The sequence below is a fragment of the Acipenser ruthenus genome, chromosome 58 (assembly GCF_902713425.1).
Source record: "Acipenser ruthenus chromosome 58, fAciRut3.2 maternal haplotype, whole genome shotgun sequence".
In the NCBI taxonomy this organism is placed as follows: Eukaryota; Metazoa; Chordata; class Actinopteri; order Acipenseriformes; family Acipenseridae; genus Acipenser; species Acipenser ruthenus.
In genome coordinates, this window is record NC_081246.1 from 3,368,999 (window position 1) to 3,386,327 (window position 17,329).

Consider the following 17,329-nt stretch of genomic DNA (forward strand, 5'->3'; position numbering starts at 1 on the left):
TGTTCCTAAAATATACCTTCAATCAAGGCGGGATTAACCCATAATTAACTCTGACACCTTTGTAGTGAACATATGGCTCCCTCAATTTCCATGTTAAATGAACACATTGGAAAGTGTTAAGAAATTCACCCTGCTAGAGAGTAAAGTTTTCAACACTGTAGGAGTTTAAATGTCATCTCATTCAGTGTAAGTTTAACTATATTGTGGTGTAAGTGTAAATGTCACACTGCTATTTAGTAATTTTAACTCACTCATAAATATTCAGCTTCATAGAATAAATACTATGCTACAGGAATACTTGTAAGACAAAGCAGTAATTAAATACACTTCATACAAATTCTAAAAAGGGATCCAGACACATGACTCTATTAAATTAAAGCATTTATTTCACAAAATACACCTTTTGGACACCAAGTACAGTTTATAATTTTTGGATGTCAGTTACTTTTAGACAACAGTGTTCATCCACAAGAATAACTGCTGGTAAAGGAAAAAAAAAGTACACTTGAATATCATTTTACAAATCAAAATGTCCTCACTGCCATCCTGGGTTATTTTGTACTATTTCTTAGCCCAACTTGTAATTCACACAAATGCATTTAACTCCAGAACATGACATTGTGTTACTGTTTCACTTTAACTCGGGAGATTTTGATATCACAGCCAAAAGTTTGTGTCCACAGTGAGTGGTTTGGTTGCCTTTGGATCTCATATTTTGGACGTTCTTTGTGAACACACTTTTGGCTGCGATTTCTAAATCTCCTCAATTCAATGGAAGCAGTGACAAACCTGCACCTTCTGTGGAAGGAGTGATATTTACATCTTCCTTTATATCTCCATATTTATAGAAATTCCCATTGCATAACCAGCCCTCAAAGTGCCATGATACTTATTTCAATTCCAAAACTATAGAACTTCAAATCAAAATACAATGTTGTGGTTGGCATCTACATTAAATAACTCACTGGAACCGCATGTAAATCAGGTTCTTCAAAGCCATATGAAGTCTGAAGATCAAATGGAACGTTTTTCCATGTTCCTCTCGCATGAAATGAATGAAGATGTTCTACAAAACAATCTGTTTCAAATTCAGATGCCGCTAAAAAATAGTGTTCAGCTTCTCGAACAATTCCAGTTATTTTACTAAATACCAGAATTTCGTCTTCTATTTTTATACAAATCAGACGGCCGGTCCGATATTCAGTTCCTGAGTATCTAATCCTAGAAGTAATATTAATGTCACAATCCAAACCACCTTGCAGTTTTTCCGCTATAATTTCACAGTCAGGAAAATCATTTAAAGCTCGTGTTTTAAGAGGTCCACATTCAATAGTCTTTATTGATAAAGACTCCCAGTGGCATGCTGTAGCTATTTGGTGTTTTTGGGCCAGTGATTTGGTAATAGTTTTGAAATTCTTGACACTGTTTTTAATAAACTTGTGCTTTGCCTCAAATCTCATTGCCCAGAAATGCAATAATGGACCTATTTTTCTGATGCATCTGGGATAATGGATCATGAAATGGTGCTTTGGAATCGAATTGCATTGTGGGTATAGCTCTCTGAAAAGCTTATGATGTTCTGCAATTAGGTGCTTGAGATACACTGTCATACCCTCAGTAATCACTGGTGAAAAAACAATATTGAAAATATTTAACAACATCAGAAGCAAGCTCCGATTTTTGTTTCCCTCATTTACAATGTCTCCAAATATTAGAGGAATATTTTTAATTAAGCAGAATGTTTGAATATTATTATATATTTCTTAGCAGACGCCCTTAACCAAGGTGACTTACAATTGTTACAAGATATCACCTTATTTTTACATTCAATTACCCATTTATACAGTTGGGTTTTTACTGAGGCAATCTAGGTAAAGTACCTTGCTCAAGGGTACAGCAGCAGTGTCCCCCCACCTGGGACTGAACCCACGACCCTCCGGTCAAGAGTCCAGAGCCCTAACCACTACTCCACACTGCTGCCTGCATCGCATTGAGCTCTATCCCATTGCCAGACTGCTCTAGATTGAACCTTGGACGATTCTTTCTCTCCAACAAACCATAATTCTAAGAGTGAATTCTATCAATGATGTCATGCTTGGAGATGACACTGTCAGAGAGAGAGCCAAAAAGCAACTTCATTTCATACTGGGGGACGCCTTCGAGGACATCGCACATAATATCAAAAGCAAAATGATCAGAAATGTGAAAGAAACTGTAAGTCATTCAGCAAACAATATCGCTTCATTCCAAAGGAGGAGGGTCATGTAGGGTCTGCTAACAGATCATTGCAATGCTGTTCATGCAAAACTCTGTCACGTAATATGATATTAGAATCATCGTCGCTGAATACTGACTGAGACGCATTCTTATCAATCAAGCAGAGTCTACAGAAAAAAACTGAACTGAAAGATTCCCTGAACCCCAGAAGTGTGTGCACCCCCAAGGTATCTCCTGTGACCTGAGCAACTGTACCATCAATTGGTTATTCAGAAAAATGAACTTTAATTCCAGTACTTACAAAATGTTTTTAATCATCAACGTGAGGTTGTAGTATAGCATTAAACCCATACTTTTTAATATCTTCTGTGTGGAACAGTGAAACAAGGTGAATATTCATTAGTGCTGAATTTACCTTTGGTGAAAGATTTCTAAGAATAAAATATAAGCTTCCAATTTGATGTATCCCTTGCTTGGATCCTAATGGGTTTGCAGTTTCAAAGTCATCCTAGTAAAGTTGTATTTGAAATGCATTTCTATGCCGAGAGAAAAGTGGATGATTTCAATAGCAGCTGCCGTCACCAAAAATCTTTATAAACCGCGTTTTGTTCACAGGGTTGTACAATAGGATTACAAATGTCTGGAATCCTAAATATAAACTTTAAAGTTTCTAACAATGGAATATAAATACACTTGTCAGTTACAGGATCGTGATCATATGTGCCTGCATCCCGGTTTCTTCTGCTGTCAAATCTTACTCCTAGAGGGACCTCAACAGACTCCACTACACCTCGTTTTTCACTGAAATGTTTTTTCCATTTAGCTTCAGTATTAATGTTTGTAAATGGATTTTCAAAGCTGTCGGTTTCTATCCTGTGTGAGTTAGCTGGTGTTGTTGAAGGTCACATTTCTGATTAAAACCTTTCCCACAATCAGCACAGTGAAACGGTTTATCTGTACTGTGGGTTAGCTGGTGTGATTGAAGGTTAGATTTCTGATGAAAACTCCTCCCACAGTCAGGACACTCATACGGTTTCTCTCCCGTGTGAATTCGCTGGTGTCTTTGAAGGTTACATTTGTGATTAAAACGCCTCCCACAGTCAGAACACGGATACGGTTTCTCTCCTGTGTGAATTCGCTGGTGTGTTTGAAGGTTATATTTCTGTTTAAAAGTCTTCCCACAATCAGCACATTGAAACGGTTTCTCTCCTGCGTGAATTCGCTGGTGTTGTTGAAGGTCACATCTCTGATTAAAACTCTTCCCACAATCAACACATTGAAACGGTTTCTCTCCCTTGTGAATTCGCTGGTGTGCTTCAAGTAAAGTTTTATGATTAAAACCTTTCCCACAATCAGCACAGTTAAATGGTTTATCTGTACTGTGAGTTCGCTGGTGTCTTTGAAGATCACCTTTCTGATTAAAACTCCTCCCACAATCTGCACAGTGAAACGGTTTCTCTCCCTTGTGAATTCGCTGGTGTGTTTGAAGGTTACCTTTGTGATTAAAACGCCTTCCACAGTCAGAACACTGATACGGTTTCTCTCCTGTGTGAATTCGCTGGTGTTTTTGAAGAGGACCTTTCTGATTAAAACTCTTCCCACAATCAGCACAGTGAAACAGTTTATCTGTACTGTGGGTTAGCTGGTGTTTTTGAAGATAACCTTTCTGATTAAAACGCCTCCCACAATCAGCACAGTGAAATGGTTTCTCTCCCTTGTGAATTCGCTGGTGTGTTTGAAGGTTACCTTTGTGATTAAAACGCCTCCCACAGTCAGAACACTGAAACGGTTTCTCCCCCGTGTGAATACGCTGGTGTCTTTTCAGCTTTCCCCGGTCACTGAAATTGGTGCCACATACAGTACAGTGATAAAAGATCTGCTCTGAAGGAATCTGCTGGGGAGTTTGTAGGGAAATGAAGTTGCCCTGGGTTGCAGAACTGTCGGGATGTGGAGTCGCTGTATATCCCACAGGAAGTGGTCGGCTATCTTGTGCAGAAAGATTCTGAGCCGAGCGAGTTCTCAGTTTCTTCACATATTCATCTTGGGGTGTCGACTCTCTGTGTTTCTGATTACGCTGCAGTTTCCCATCAGAAGAGATTTTATTCTGGGGTGCTGGAGTGGAGGTGCGTCTTCCTAGATCTGCTTTAGAAGCGCAGGAAACAGAAGCCAAGGTTACTGCACAGCATTGAATCACAACCACTTTCCTGCAAGGCTTCACCTCACAGCCATCACTGTTAACAATTAGAACATTGAAAAGCAAGACAAATTATAAAACTCTTAATCCTTCACAAAACAATTGCAATTCTTATATAAACTGTATTTTTGACATTCTACTCACATGCTGTGCTGCTTGTGGACGGCATCGCTCCTTCCTCCTTTCCATCTGCAGCTCTTTCCTGAAGGGGGTGATGTTTCCTCTGAATGGACCCCAGCACAGTGCCCTCTTCTCCAACACTAGAACCAGTGTCTTCAGAGACAGGCTGATTGGGTTTCATGCAGATCTGTTCAGGAGGACAATCCTCACAGCGGCTAGATTCCAGCTTAACTATATTCTCCTCCAGTGTATCAACTTTATTTTCTTTACTAACTTCCTCTGTGATGTGATCACACTCCAGCTCTACGGCCTCCTCTTTAATGTGGACAGGTTCAAGTTCAGGGATCTCTTTACTTTCTACAATTGTCAGGTCTGTAATCTCCATTATTCTTCCACACCACTCCTGATCACAGATTTCCTCTTTTGTGTAAACAGCTTCTATCACTGGCCCCTCCTCTGCTTCACTGAAAGCACGTCTCTCTCCAGAATCTGAGTGAAACAAAATTATACATTTATTTGTACAAATAAATACAATCATGTAATTCTGTGGAGGTTATAACTGTATGAAATAACACATCATGGATATTCATCCCATAGATAGACAGTTACCTGGATACTGCACATCAGAATTTGGCCTGCGAGTAATCATTTGGTTATTTATTTAGCAGACGCCTTTATCCAAGGCAACTTACAGAGACTAGGGTGTGTGAACTATGCATCAGCTGCAGAGTCACTTACAACTACGTCTCACCCGAAAGACGGAGCACAAGGAGGTTAAGAGACTTGCTCAGGGTCGCACAATGAGTCAGTGGCTGAGGTGGGATTTGAACCGGGGACCTCCTGGTTACAAGCCCTTTTCTTTAACCACTGGACCACACAGCCTCCGTGTTGAAAGTTGAAAATGTGTAAAATATGGTTTCTTTTTAATTATATATCTATTCCACCCACCCCCAAAATAATTGAAACATGATTACTTGTTTGTGGGATTCTAAACAGCTACTGTATCATAAATGAAGCACGTAGCGTTTTAACCACGCTGCTAACATGCGTGCTGACGTAAAAGCGTTCTCACGGTGTAAATATTATGGGATGAACGGCGCCTTCTTAAGTATTAACGTTTTGACGCTCCTATATTACGTACAGTACAATAACCGTGTATTTAATTATATATTTTTATTTACAATGACTGCATACAAGAACCATAACATTATTAAACTCACCTTGAACTCTGATGAATAATCCCTGGTTCTCGTTCCTCTGAAAGTCTTGTTCATTGCAGTCGGGGTTCATGTTTCTGAGAGGTTGTTTAATGTCTGCATCTGCAGCGTTCATGCATTCCCGCACTGCTTTCAACTCGCTCTCTGATATTTCCAATCTCAGCTTCAGACTTTCATTCTCTTTCTCCTTTCCAGCCATTTCCATTTGGAATTCAGTGAATTTGCCGCCGACAACTTTTGTGATTTGGCACAAGACGGTGTCTACAGCCGCTTTCACTGCGTGCTCGATGGTAGAGGCGAGCTCGTCTTGAAGGAACGACACGGAGACGCTGACGTCCATCTTCACTGACTGTTAGCTTGAGACTGATATCCTTTCTGTATTCACGCTTTTATTATGAATAATATTGGGAGCCTCTCTTTGTTATTCAGTCAGCACTTGACTTATTGAGCAAGTTTCTCTGCTGCTGCAGCTCAACAACCCCACGCAGTCCCACACAAACAATGTAAACAAACCCGCACACACTTCCGCTTCCTCCCTGCTCCCATGGAGACGAGCGCGTCGTGACGTCACGTTAGCGGATTGGCGCCTCCTGCTGGAAACACCCGGATGGAAGCTGACGGTCTCGTGCCAAATTTGTCCCCCCCTGAGTCATGTGACATGTCAGCGTTCTGTTGCTAAGCGCGTCACTGCTTTTGCTCCACAGATCTTGACACTGACAGTTGGAGTTCGTTGGCGCCGTCGTACAATTGTAATCAAATAATTTCTCTTTTTACAGGACAAATTTGTAATACTGTGTTTTTTTCCCCCTCAGAAAACTACATTTATCAATCGATATGGATCACTTGAGAGCGGTATATCGCTACCTCAGCACAGGTGAGTATCCTGAACAAGCCACCAAAGAGGAGAAGAGGGGTATCAGAAAGAAAGCCAGTACATTCGTTTTGAAAGGTAAAAAAAATAGAGAAATATTGAAAATTAATATTAATACATTATAAGTTATTGAAGCCGCCCTGTATTTTTGAAGATGTACATCTAAATAAATGATAAACGTGTGTGTGTGTAATATATATATATATATATATAATTTTCATTTTTGATTGGTATGGTAGTCTTAGTTTCTGAACTATTGAATTACTGCCTGACTTGAGTATTTCCAGGGCAGAGATATCAAAAGTAAATTGGATGTCAGTTCTAACACCCACCTTGTTTAATGTAGTTATATTGAACCAGCTGGGGAGGGGCTGAATCACTGTATTGAAGTGATATTGTGCCAAATAAGGTGGGTGTAACATGATATAAAAGTACAGTAGATGTAATTCTGAAGTGATAAACAACTTCACATTTTACGTGTACATGTTTCAGACATTAATGCTTCAATTTCAAATTCGATTTCCATTCCTATTAACTGATATTAGACAATTACATATTATAGAAGTTGAGAGCATGAAATGTCCATATGATTTACTGATAACACACGTCACTATAAATTGGTGATGTCATTTTTAGACAGACAGCCTCTTGAAAGCCCTTCTCTTTTTGTGGGTTATGTGAGAAGGCATTTTAAAGTTCTGTTAAACCTGCTCCTAACGCCCCACTCCATCGGTCAGGACCTTGACGTGGTGACGGGGCTTTTTACCAAAGCTGACCTGCAGTATAGTGTTTTTCTTTTTCACTAATGCTTACGCATTAAGTCCTGGATCGCACGTTACAATGGAAATATGCAATCTGATCATGTACTTGTTTTATTGTGAAGAATACAGAAAAAAAAGTTTGCTACATTTTTCAACATGTGCCTTTTTTGTGAATGTCTTTCTGGTTTGGACAACTACACCTGATACACAACCCACTAAAATGATTGAGTGCAGATTTCTGCTTGCCCTGCAGTGCTCTGTTAAGGGTTCCCCAGGACTAAGACTGGACAACTCGGATCTAGATTGACTTCTACTCGAGCATTTACACAAATCTGACATCCTGTATGCTTCATTAGTTAAGAGCCTGAATTATACACACTAAAGTCAGGGACAATATGTTGTGGTTAACAATCATATTGCTTCTAGTTCCAAATTTGTACTTTTGAGTGTTTGAAGTTATGGAAGAAACATTCTTACTTTATAGCATATCATATAATTTGGCTTCATACATATTTAACAAATGCATATACAGTATTACTGATAACAAATGAACAACCACCAATCTGCAGACCTGCTTTGAGAATGACAGGCTCCATTCCAGGACGATGCCAATGATCTGACAAACACTGTAGGAAGTGGCAACACATACCATGAGGGTGTATTACTTCATTTTTTAATGACAAGTTATATGGTTAAACTAAGAGAAATGTGTTTGCAGATTTAGTGCAAGATCATGCATGAATAATGCTAAAGATTAAATCTTTTGACCTGTTCATTCCTTTAATTTTTGACATTCCCTAAATGTTTCGCACAATATACACTGAAGCTACTGTATAACCTATATTAATCATATTGGTGTAAATAACAATATTTGTTGATCACAAACTTATTGGCACATTTTCAATTAAAGTCTGTGTAAGTTAAGGTTAGTCTTAATTGAGTTAGTCACTATTAATCAATTAGAAACCACTACTTATCAATTTAGCAATATTATATATAAAAAAACCCATTAGTTGTAAAACACGCACAGAAACTGAAGCAAAATAGTTTGTGCACTCAGCACAGCATGGTAAAACAAAGGAGTTAGATCCAGATGTGAGAAAAGCACTTGTTACAGTAACTACTACAGCAGAAGGGGAATCGATGAAGAGCGTTGAGGGGAAAAAAATTGTAATACAAAAATCCACAATAATCAGGAAGTATTTGAAGACTAATTCAACTGAAAGGATGGAAAGGAATGGACGTCCCAGGAAAAGTACGACTATAGCATAAAGAACTGTTTGAGCAGCTCGCAAAAATCCACCATTAACAGCCAAGGATTTAAAGAAACATCTGGTATAGCAGTGTATGAAATAACTATACAAAGTCATCTAAACACAAAAGGCTTTTACGCGACCTTACCACATTTCACAACAATTAAAAAAATAAAAAGCATCTTGAATGATCTTTAGTTAAGGGTGTCAATAATTTTGTCTGCAACTGTATGTGTAATCATGACAACTCCCTGATTGTGATCCATAAGTACAGCAAGTACAGCAACATCAACATGACTACCCACAAATGTGTAGAAATTATTACCAGACTATACTTCTAACTTATTGTTTGTTATAAACATTTTTTTATTTGAAAAGTTACAATTGTAATATCATTTAAGCTGTTCAACTTTATTATTATTATTATTATTAATTATTATTATTATTATTATTATTAATTAGCATATATATATATATATATATATATATATACATATATGTAATTAAACAAGACTTAATGTATTTTATATTTACTGTAAAAGCTATTATGTAATCACGTGAAGAGTAATCAAATAAAATACACAACCATTTATGATACAAAAAACATTGATAGATATAAAAAAATTAATATAACACGAATAAATGCCAATAAAAAAGCAAACGTAACTTTCAGTAAGTAAAATGCCGATGTTTTACCCTATCATTTCTGCATCACGAAATCTGATCGTCACGTGACTCGTACGCTAATATGTCACATGACTCAGGGGGGGACAAATTTGGCAGGGGGGCGAAATTTGCCATGACAACGGCAATGGATTCCTTGACCAGGGTGACCAGACGCCCCGGGAAAGCCGGGCTTGCCAGTTTTCAGACTTCATGTTTTTGTCCCGGTCAGAAACAGTAACATTATCTTCCCGGTTTTGTTATTTTGTACTCACATTGCTTATAAGTACACAACTGTAGCGATGTGCTGAGCAAGTTCACAGCAGAGTAATTTTATTATACAATCAATCATGTGAATCACTTGTTTTCTGATTATGTGTTTAATAATTCATATTCTGTTTAACGTCCTGGACCATGGCTATGGATTTATTCATTTATTTAATTGTATCTTGCCAGTGCCACAAGCTGTTCCTAAAATATACCTCCAATCAAGGCCGGATTAACCCATAATTAACTCTGACACTTTTGTAGTGAACATATGGCTCCCTCGATTTCCGTGTTAAATGAACACTTTGGAAAGTGTTAAGAAATTAACCCTGCTAGAGAGTAAAGTTTTCAACACTGTAGGAGTTTAAATGTCTGTGTCCATGGTGAGTGGTTTGGTTGCCTTTGGATCTCATATTTTGGACGTTCTTTGTGAACACACTTTTGGCTGCGATTTCTAAATCTCCTCAATTCAATGGAAGCAGTGACAAACCTGCACCTTCTGTGGAAGGAGTGATATTTACATCTTCCTTTATATTTTCATATTTATAGAAATTCCCATTGCATAACCAGCCCTCAAAGTGCCACGATACTTATTTCAATTCCAAAACTATAGAACTTCAAATCAAAATACAATGTTGTGGTTGGCATCTACATTAAATAACTCACTGGAATCGCATGCAAATCAGGTTCTTCAAAGCCATATGAAGTCTGCAGATCAAATGGAACGTTTTTCCGAGTTCCTCTCGCATGAAATGAATGAAGATGTTCTACATTACTCCACACTGCTGCCCTGATACACTGTCATACCCTCAGTAATCACTGGTGAAAAAACAATATTGACAATGTTTAATAACATCAGAAGCAAGCTCCGATTTTTGTTTCCCTCGTTTACAATGTCTCCAAATGCTAGGGAAATATTTTAATTAAGCAGAATGTCTGAATTATTATTATTTATTTCTTAGCTGACGCCCTTATCCAGGGCGACTTACAATTGTTACAAGATATCACATTATTTTTACGTACAATTACCCATTTATACAGTTGGGTTTTTACTGGAGCAATCTAGGTACAGTACCTTGCTCAAGGGTACAGCAGCAGTGTCCCCCCACCTGGGATTGAACCCACGACCCTCCAGTCAAGAGTCCAGAGCCCTAACCACTACTCCACACTGCTGCCCACATCGCATTGAGCTCTATCCCATTGCCAGACTGCTCTAGATTGAACCTTGGACGATTCTTTCTCTCCAAGAAACCATAATTCTAAGAGTGAATTCTATGATGTCATGCTTGGAGATGACACTGTCAGAGAGAAAGCCAAAAAGCAACTTCATTTCATACTGAGGGACGCCTTCGAGGTCATCGCGCATAATATCAAAAGCAAAATGATCACAAATGAGAAAGAAACTGTAAGTCATTCAGCAAACAATATCGCTTCATTCCAAAGGAGGAGGGTCATGTAGGGTCTGCTAGCAGATCATTGCAATGCTGTTCATGCAAAACTCTGTCACGTAATATGATGTTAGAATCATCGTCGCTGAATACTGACTGAGACGCATTCTTATCAATCAAGCAGAGTCGACAGAAAAAAAAACTGAACCGAAAGATTCCCTGAACCCCAGAAGTGTGTGCACCCCCAAGGTATCTCCTGTGACCTGAGCAACTGTACCATCAATTGGTTCTTCAGAAAAAGGAACTTTAATTCCAGTACTTACATGAATTTATTAATCATCAACGTGAGGTTGTAGTATAGCATTAAATCCATACTTTTTAATATCTTGTGTGTGGAACAGTGAAACAAGGTGAATATTCATTAGTGCTGAATTTACCTTTGGTGAAAGATTTCTAAGAATAAAATATAAGCTTCCAATTTGATGTATCCCTTGCATGGATCCTAATGGGTTTGCAGTTTCAAAGTCATCCTAGTAAAGTTGTATTTGAAATGCATTTCTATGCCGAGAGAAAAGTGGATGATTTCTATAGCAGCTGCCGTCACCAGAAATCTTTATAAACCGTGTTTTGTTCACAGGGTTGTACAATAGGATTACAAATGTCTGGACTCCTAAATATAAACTTTAAAGTTTCTAACAATGGAATATAAATACACTTGTCAGTTACAGGATCGTGATCATATGTGCCTGTATCCCGGTTTCTTCTGCTGTCAAATCTTACTCCTAGAGGGACCTCAACAGGCTCCACCACACCTTGTTTTTCATTGAAATGTCTTTTCCATTTAGCTTCAGTATTAATGTTTGTAAATGGATTTTCAAAGCTATCGGTTTCTATCCTGTGTGAGTTAGCTGGTGTTGTTGAAGGTCACATTTCTGATTAAAACCTTTCCCACAATCAGCACAGTGAAATGGTTTATCTGTACTGTGAGTTAGCTGGTGTCTTTGAAGGTTACATTTATGATTAAAACTCTTCCCACTATCAGCACAGTGAAACGGTTTCTCACCCGTGTGAATTCGCTGGTGTACTTGAAGTCTATATTTCTGATTAAAACCTTTCCCACAATCAGCACACTGAAATGGTTTACCTGTACTGTGAGTTAGCTGGTGTGATTGAAGGTATACTTTCCGATTAAAACACCTCCCACAGTCAGGACATTGAAACGGTTTCTCTGCCGTGTGAATTCGCTGGTGTGTTTGAAGGTTACATTTATGATTAAAACTCTTCCCACAATCAGTACAGTAATATGGTTTCTCTCCCGTGTGAATTCGCTGGTGTGATTGAAGGTTATATTTCTGAGTAAAACACCTCCCACAGTCAGGACACTCGTACGGTTTCTCTCCCGTGTGAATTCGCTTGTGTTTTTGAAGCTTACGTTTATGATTAAAACTCTTCCCACAATCAGTACAGTGAAACAGTTTCTCTCCCTTGTGAATTTGCTGGTGTGCTTTAACCCTTTGCGGTCCATTGTCGGACTGGGTCCGACATTGCAATTATTCCTCACAGGTCCTTTGTCGGACTGGGTCCGACATCATTATAGCAACGCAATAAACGGGCGTTTAGTCGTTTTTTCTCCGGAAAAAGCCGAGAAAACCATTCAATTGCCGAGTGGGAGCGATAGGAGCCGAGACAAGTCGGGGGGAAAAAAAACAAAAAAAAAAACAAAAAGGCGTATCTCATGAATAGTGATACATGGTATCAGGTATCAGATAACGGGGCGTTCATAGTAAACAAGCTGGCTGAGTGCGTCAGCGCAGAGAGACTATCATGGACATTTGCAGAGCTTTTTTCAGATGTTATAATAATAAAATAACGACTTGGATCGCATTATTGAGGAGTTTGGTGATAAAACGAGTGATCCGGAGATGATCGATCGGTATGTACGACTATTATTATTATTATTATTTATTTCTTACATAGCTGAACGCTATAGCAAACAAAAGGGTGGGGCGGTGCTGGAGATGCCTACTGAGTGCTTTGTTGATATGCAGGGCCATTTAAACCCGTTTGACTGTGAAAAAAAATACTTTTAAACAGCGCGTATAAAATTAACTGCGCGTGTGAAAATTAATTAGACCTGGCGTGCCTGACGCGCAGTTAATAAATGGACCGCAAAGGGTTAAGTAAAGTTTTATGATTAAAATCTTTCCCACAATCAGCACAGTGAAATGGTTTATCTGTACTGTGAGTTAGCTGGTGTGTTTGAAGGTTTCCTTTCTGATTAAAACGCCTCCCACAGTCAGGACACTCGTACAGTTTCTCTCATGTGTGAATTCGCTGGTGTAATTGAAGGCTTTCTTTCCGAGTAAAACGCCTCCCACAGTCAGGACACTCATACGGTTTCTCTCCTGTGTGAATTCGCTGGTGTAATTGAAGGCTTTCTTTCCGAGTAAAACGCCTCCTGCAGTCAGGACACTCATACGGTTTCTCTCCTGTGTGAGTTCGCTGGTGTTTTTGAAGGTGTCCTTTCTGATTAAAACTCCTCCCACAGTCAGGACACTCGTACGGTTTCTCTCCCTTGTGAATTCGCTGGTGTCTTTGAAGGTGTCCTTTCTGATTAAAATTCTTCCCACACTCTGTACAGCAAAACGGTTTCTCTCCTGTGTGAATACGCTGGTGTATTTTCAGCTTTCCTCGGTTACTGAAATTGGTGCCACATTCAGTACAGTGATACAAGATCTGCTCTGAAGGAATCTGCTGGGGAGTTTGTAGGGAAATGAAGTTGCCCTGGGTTGCAGAACTGTCGGGATGTGGAGTCGCTGTATATCCCACAGGAAGTGGTCGGCTAAGATTCTGAACCGAGTCAGTTCTCAGTTTGTTCACATATTCATCTTGGGGTGTCGACTCTCTGTGTTTCTGCTTACGCTGCAGTTTCCCATCAGAAGAGATTTTGCTCTGGGGTCCTGGAGTGGAGGTGCGTCTTCCTAGATCTGCTTTAGAAGCGCAGGAAACAGAAGCCAAGGTTACTGGACAGCAAGGCTTCACCTCACAGCCATCACTGTTAACAATTAGAACATCGAAAAGCAAGACAAATTATAAAACTCTTAATCCTTCACAAAACAATTGCAATTCTTATATAAACTGTATTTTTGACATTCTACTCACAGGCTGTGCTGCTCGTGGACGGCATCGCTCCTTCCTCCTTTCCATCTGCAGCTCTTTCCTGAGGGGGGTGATGTTTCCTCTGAATGGACCCCAGCACAGTGCCCTCTTCTCCAACACTAGAACCAGTGTCTTCAGAGACAGGCTGATTGGGTTTCATGCAGATCTGTTCAGGAGGACAATCCTCACAGCGGCTAGATTCCATCTTAACTATATTCTCCTCCAGCGTATCGACTTTATTTTCTTCACTAACTTCCTCTGTGATGTGATCACACTCCAGCTTTACGGACTCCTCTTTAATGTGGACAGGTTCAAGTTCAGGGATCTCTTTACTTTCTACAATTGTCAGCTCTGTAATCTCCATTATTCTTCCACACCACTCCTGATCACAGATTTCCTCTTGTGTGTAAACAGCTTCTATCACTGGCCCCTCCTCTGCTTCACTGAAAGCACGTCTCTCTCCAGAATCTGCGTGAAACAAAATTATACATGCTTTTAACTCTCACTGTACAAATAAATACAATCATGTAATTCTGTGGAGTTTATAACTGTATGAAATAACACATCATGGATATTATATATGCAACATTGTGAACGGTGCCTTCTTCAAGGAAACACAAACATTACATTAGTGCTGTATTTAATTGTATTTTTTTAAAATGACCGGAAGGCATACAAGAACCATAACATTATTAAACTCACCTTGAACTCTGATGAATAATCCCTGGTTCTCGTTCCTCTGAAAGTCTTGCTCATTGCAGTCGGGGTTCATGTTTCTGAGAGGTTGTTTAATGTCTGCATCTGCAGCGTTCATGCATTCCCGCACTGCTTTCAACTCGCTCTCTGATATTTCCAATCTCAGCTTCAGACTTTCATTCTCTTTCTCCTTTCCAGCCATTTCCATTTGGAATTCAGTGAATTTGCCGCCGACAACTTTTGTGATTTGGCACAAGACGGTGTCTACAGCCGCTTTCACTGCGTGCTCGATGGTAGAGGCGAGCTCGTCTTGAAAGAACGACACGGAGACGCTGACGTCCATCTTCACTGACTGTTAGCTTGAGACTGATATCCTTTCTGTATTCACGCTTTTATTATGAATAATATTTGGAGCCTCTCTTTGTTATTCAGTCAGCACTTGACTTATTGAGCAAGTTTCTCTGCTGCTGCAGCTCAACAACCCCACGCAGTCCCACACAAACAATGTAAACAAACCCGCACACACTTCCGCTTCCTCCCTGCTCCCATGGAGACGAGCGCGTCGTGACGTCACGTTAGCGGATTGGCGCCTCCTGCTGGAAACACCCGGATGGAAGCTGACGGTCTCGTGCCAAATTTGTCCCCCCCTGAGTCATGTGACATGTCAGCGTTCTGTTGCTATGCGCGTCACTGCTTTTGCTCCACAGATCTTGACACTGACAGTTGGAGTTCGTTGGCGCCGTCGTACAATTGTAATCAAATAATTTCTCTTTTTACAGGACAAATTTGTAATACTGTGTTTTTTCCCCCTCAGAAAACTACATTTATTAATCGATATGGATCACTTGATAGCGGTATATCGCTACCTCAGCACAGGTGAGTATCCTGAACAAGCCACCAAAGAGGAGAAGAGGGGTATCAGAAAGAAAGCCAGTACATTCGTTTTGAAAGGTAAAAAAAAATAGAGAAATATTGAAAATTAATATTAATACATTATAAGTTATTGAAGCCGCCCTGTATTTTTGAAGATGTACATCTAAATAAATGATAAACGTGTGTGTGTGTGTAATTATATATATTTTTTTAATTTTCATTTTTAATTGGTATGGTAGTCTTAGTTTCTGAACTACTGAATTACTGCCTGACTTGAGTATTTCCAGGGCAGAGATATCAAAAGTAAATTGGATGTCAGTTCTAACACCCACCTTGTTTAATGTAGTTATATTGAACCAGCTGGGGAGGGGCTGATTCACTGTATTGAAGTGATATTGTGCCAAATAAGGTGGGTGTAACATGATATAAAAGTACAGTAGATGTAATTCTGAAGTGATAAACAACTTCACATTTTACGTGTACATGTTTCAGACATTAATGCTTCAATTTCAAATTCGATTTCCATTCCTATTAACTGATATTAGACAATTACATATTATAGAAGTTGAGAGCATGAAATGTCCATATGATTTACTGATAACACACGTCACTATAAATTGGTGATGTCATTTTTCGACAGGCAGCCTCTTGAAAGTCCTTCTTTTTTTGTGGGTTATGTGAGAAGGCATTTTAAAGTTCTGTTAAACCTGCTCCTAACGCCCCACTCCATCGGTCAGGACCTTGACGTGGTGACGGGGCTTTTTACCAAAGCTGACCTGCAGTCTAGTGTTTTTCTTTTTCACTAATGCTTACGCATTAAGTCCTGGATCGCACGTTCCAATGGAAATATGCAATCTGATCATGTACTTGTTTTATTGTGAAGAATACAGAAAAAAAAGTTTGCTACATTTTTCAACATGTGCCTTTTTTGTGAATGTCTTTCTGGTTTGGACAACTACACCTGATACACAACCCACTAAAATGACTTGAGTGCAGATTTCTGCTCGCCATGCAGTGCTCTGTTAAGGGTTCCCCAGGACTAAGACTGGACAACTCGGATCTAGATTGACTTCTACTCTAGGATTTACACAAATCTCACATCCTGTATGCTTCATTAGTTAAGAGCCTGAATTATAGACACTAAAGTTATAAACAATATGTTGTGGTTAACAATCATATTGCTTCTAGTTCCAAATTTGTACTTTTGAGTGTTTGAAGTTATGGTAGAAACATTCCTACTTTATAGCATATCATATAATTTGGCTTCATACATATTTAACAAATGCATATACAGTATTACTGATAACAAATGAACAACCACCAATCTGCAGAATGACAGGCTCCATTCCAGGACGATGCCAATGATCTGACAAACACTGTAGGAAGTGGCAACACATACCATGAGGGTGTATTACTTCATTTTTTAATGACAAGTTATATGGTTAAACTAAGAGAAATGTGTTTGCAGATTTAGTGCAAGACCATGCATGAATAATGCTAAAGATTAAATCTTTTGACCTGTTCATTCCTTTAATTTTTGACATTCCCTAAATGTTTCTCACAATATACACTGAAGCTACTGTATAACCTATATTAATCATATTGGTGTAAATAACAATATTTGTTGATCACAAACTTATTGGCACATTT

The 17,329-nt window shown here is 39.1% G+C and overlaps 2 protein-coding genes across 3 annotated transcripts; both read right to left on the bottom strand.

The window, feature by feature from the left end:
- Nucleotides 1-364: 364 nt before the first annotated feature.
- On the bottom strand, nt 365-6,499 carry LOC117971134 (oocyte zinc finger protein XlCOF6-like). 2 transcript variants are annotated; one of them, XM_059017966.1, is made up of 3 exons: nt 5,752-6,499; nt 4,556-5,020; nt 365-4,356 (listed from the first exon to the last, which is right to left on the bottom strand). In XM_059017966.1, the coding sequence occupies exons 1-3, from the start codon at nt 6,086-6,088 to the stop codon at nt 3,086-3,088; spliced, it is 2,073 nt and encodes a 690-aa protein (XP_058873949.1). In that variant the 5' UTR covers nt 6,089-6,499; the 3' UTR covers nt 365-3,085. The 2 variants fall into 2 exon arrangements, with proteins under 2 accessions (XP_058873949.1, XP_058873948.1); XM_059017965.1 differs by having other exon boundaries at nt 365-4,359.
- A 2,697-nt stretch (nt 6,500-9,196) lies between these two features.
- LOC131724893 (gastrula zinc finger protein XlCGF7.1-like) lies at nt 9,197-14,004 on the bottom strand. The gene is made up of 2 exons (XM_059017889.1): nt 13,994-14,004; nt 9,197-12,499 (listed from the first exon to the last, which is right to left on the bottom strand). Exons 1-2 carry the CDS (start codon nt 14,002-14,004, stop codon nt 11,842-11,844), a joined length of 669 nt encoding a protein of 222 aa, XP_058873872.1. The 3' UTR covers nt 9,197-11,841.
- Nucleotides 14,005-17,329: the final 3,325 nt, after the last annotated feature.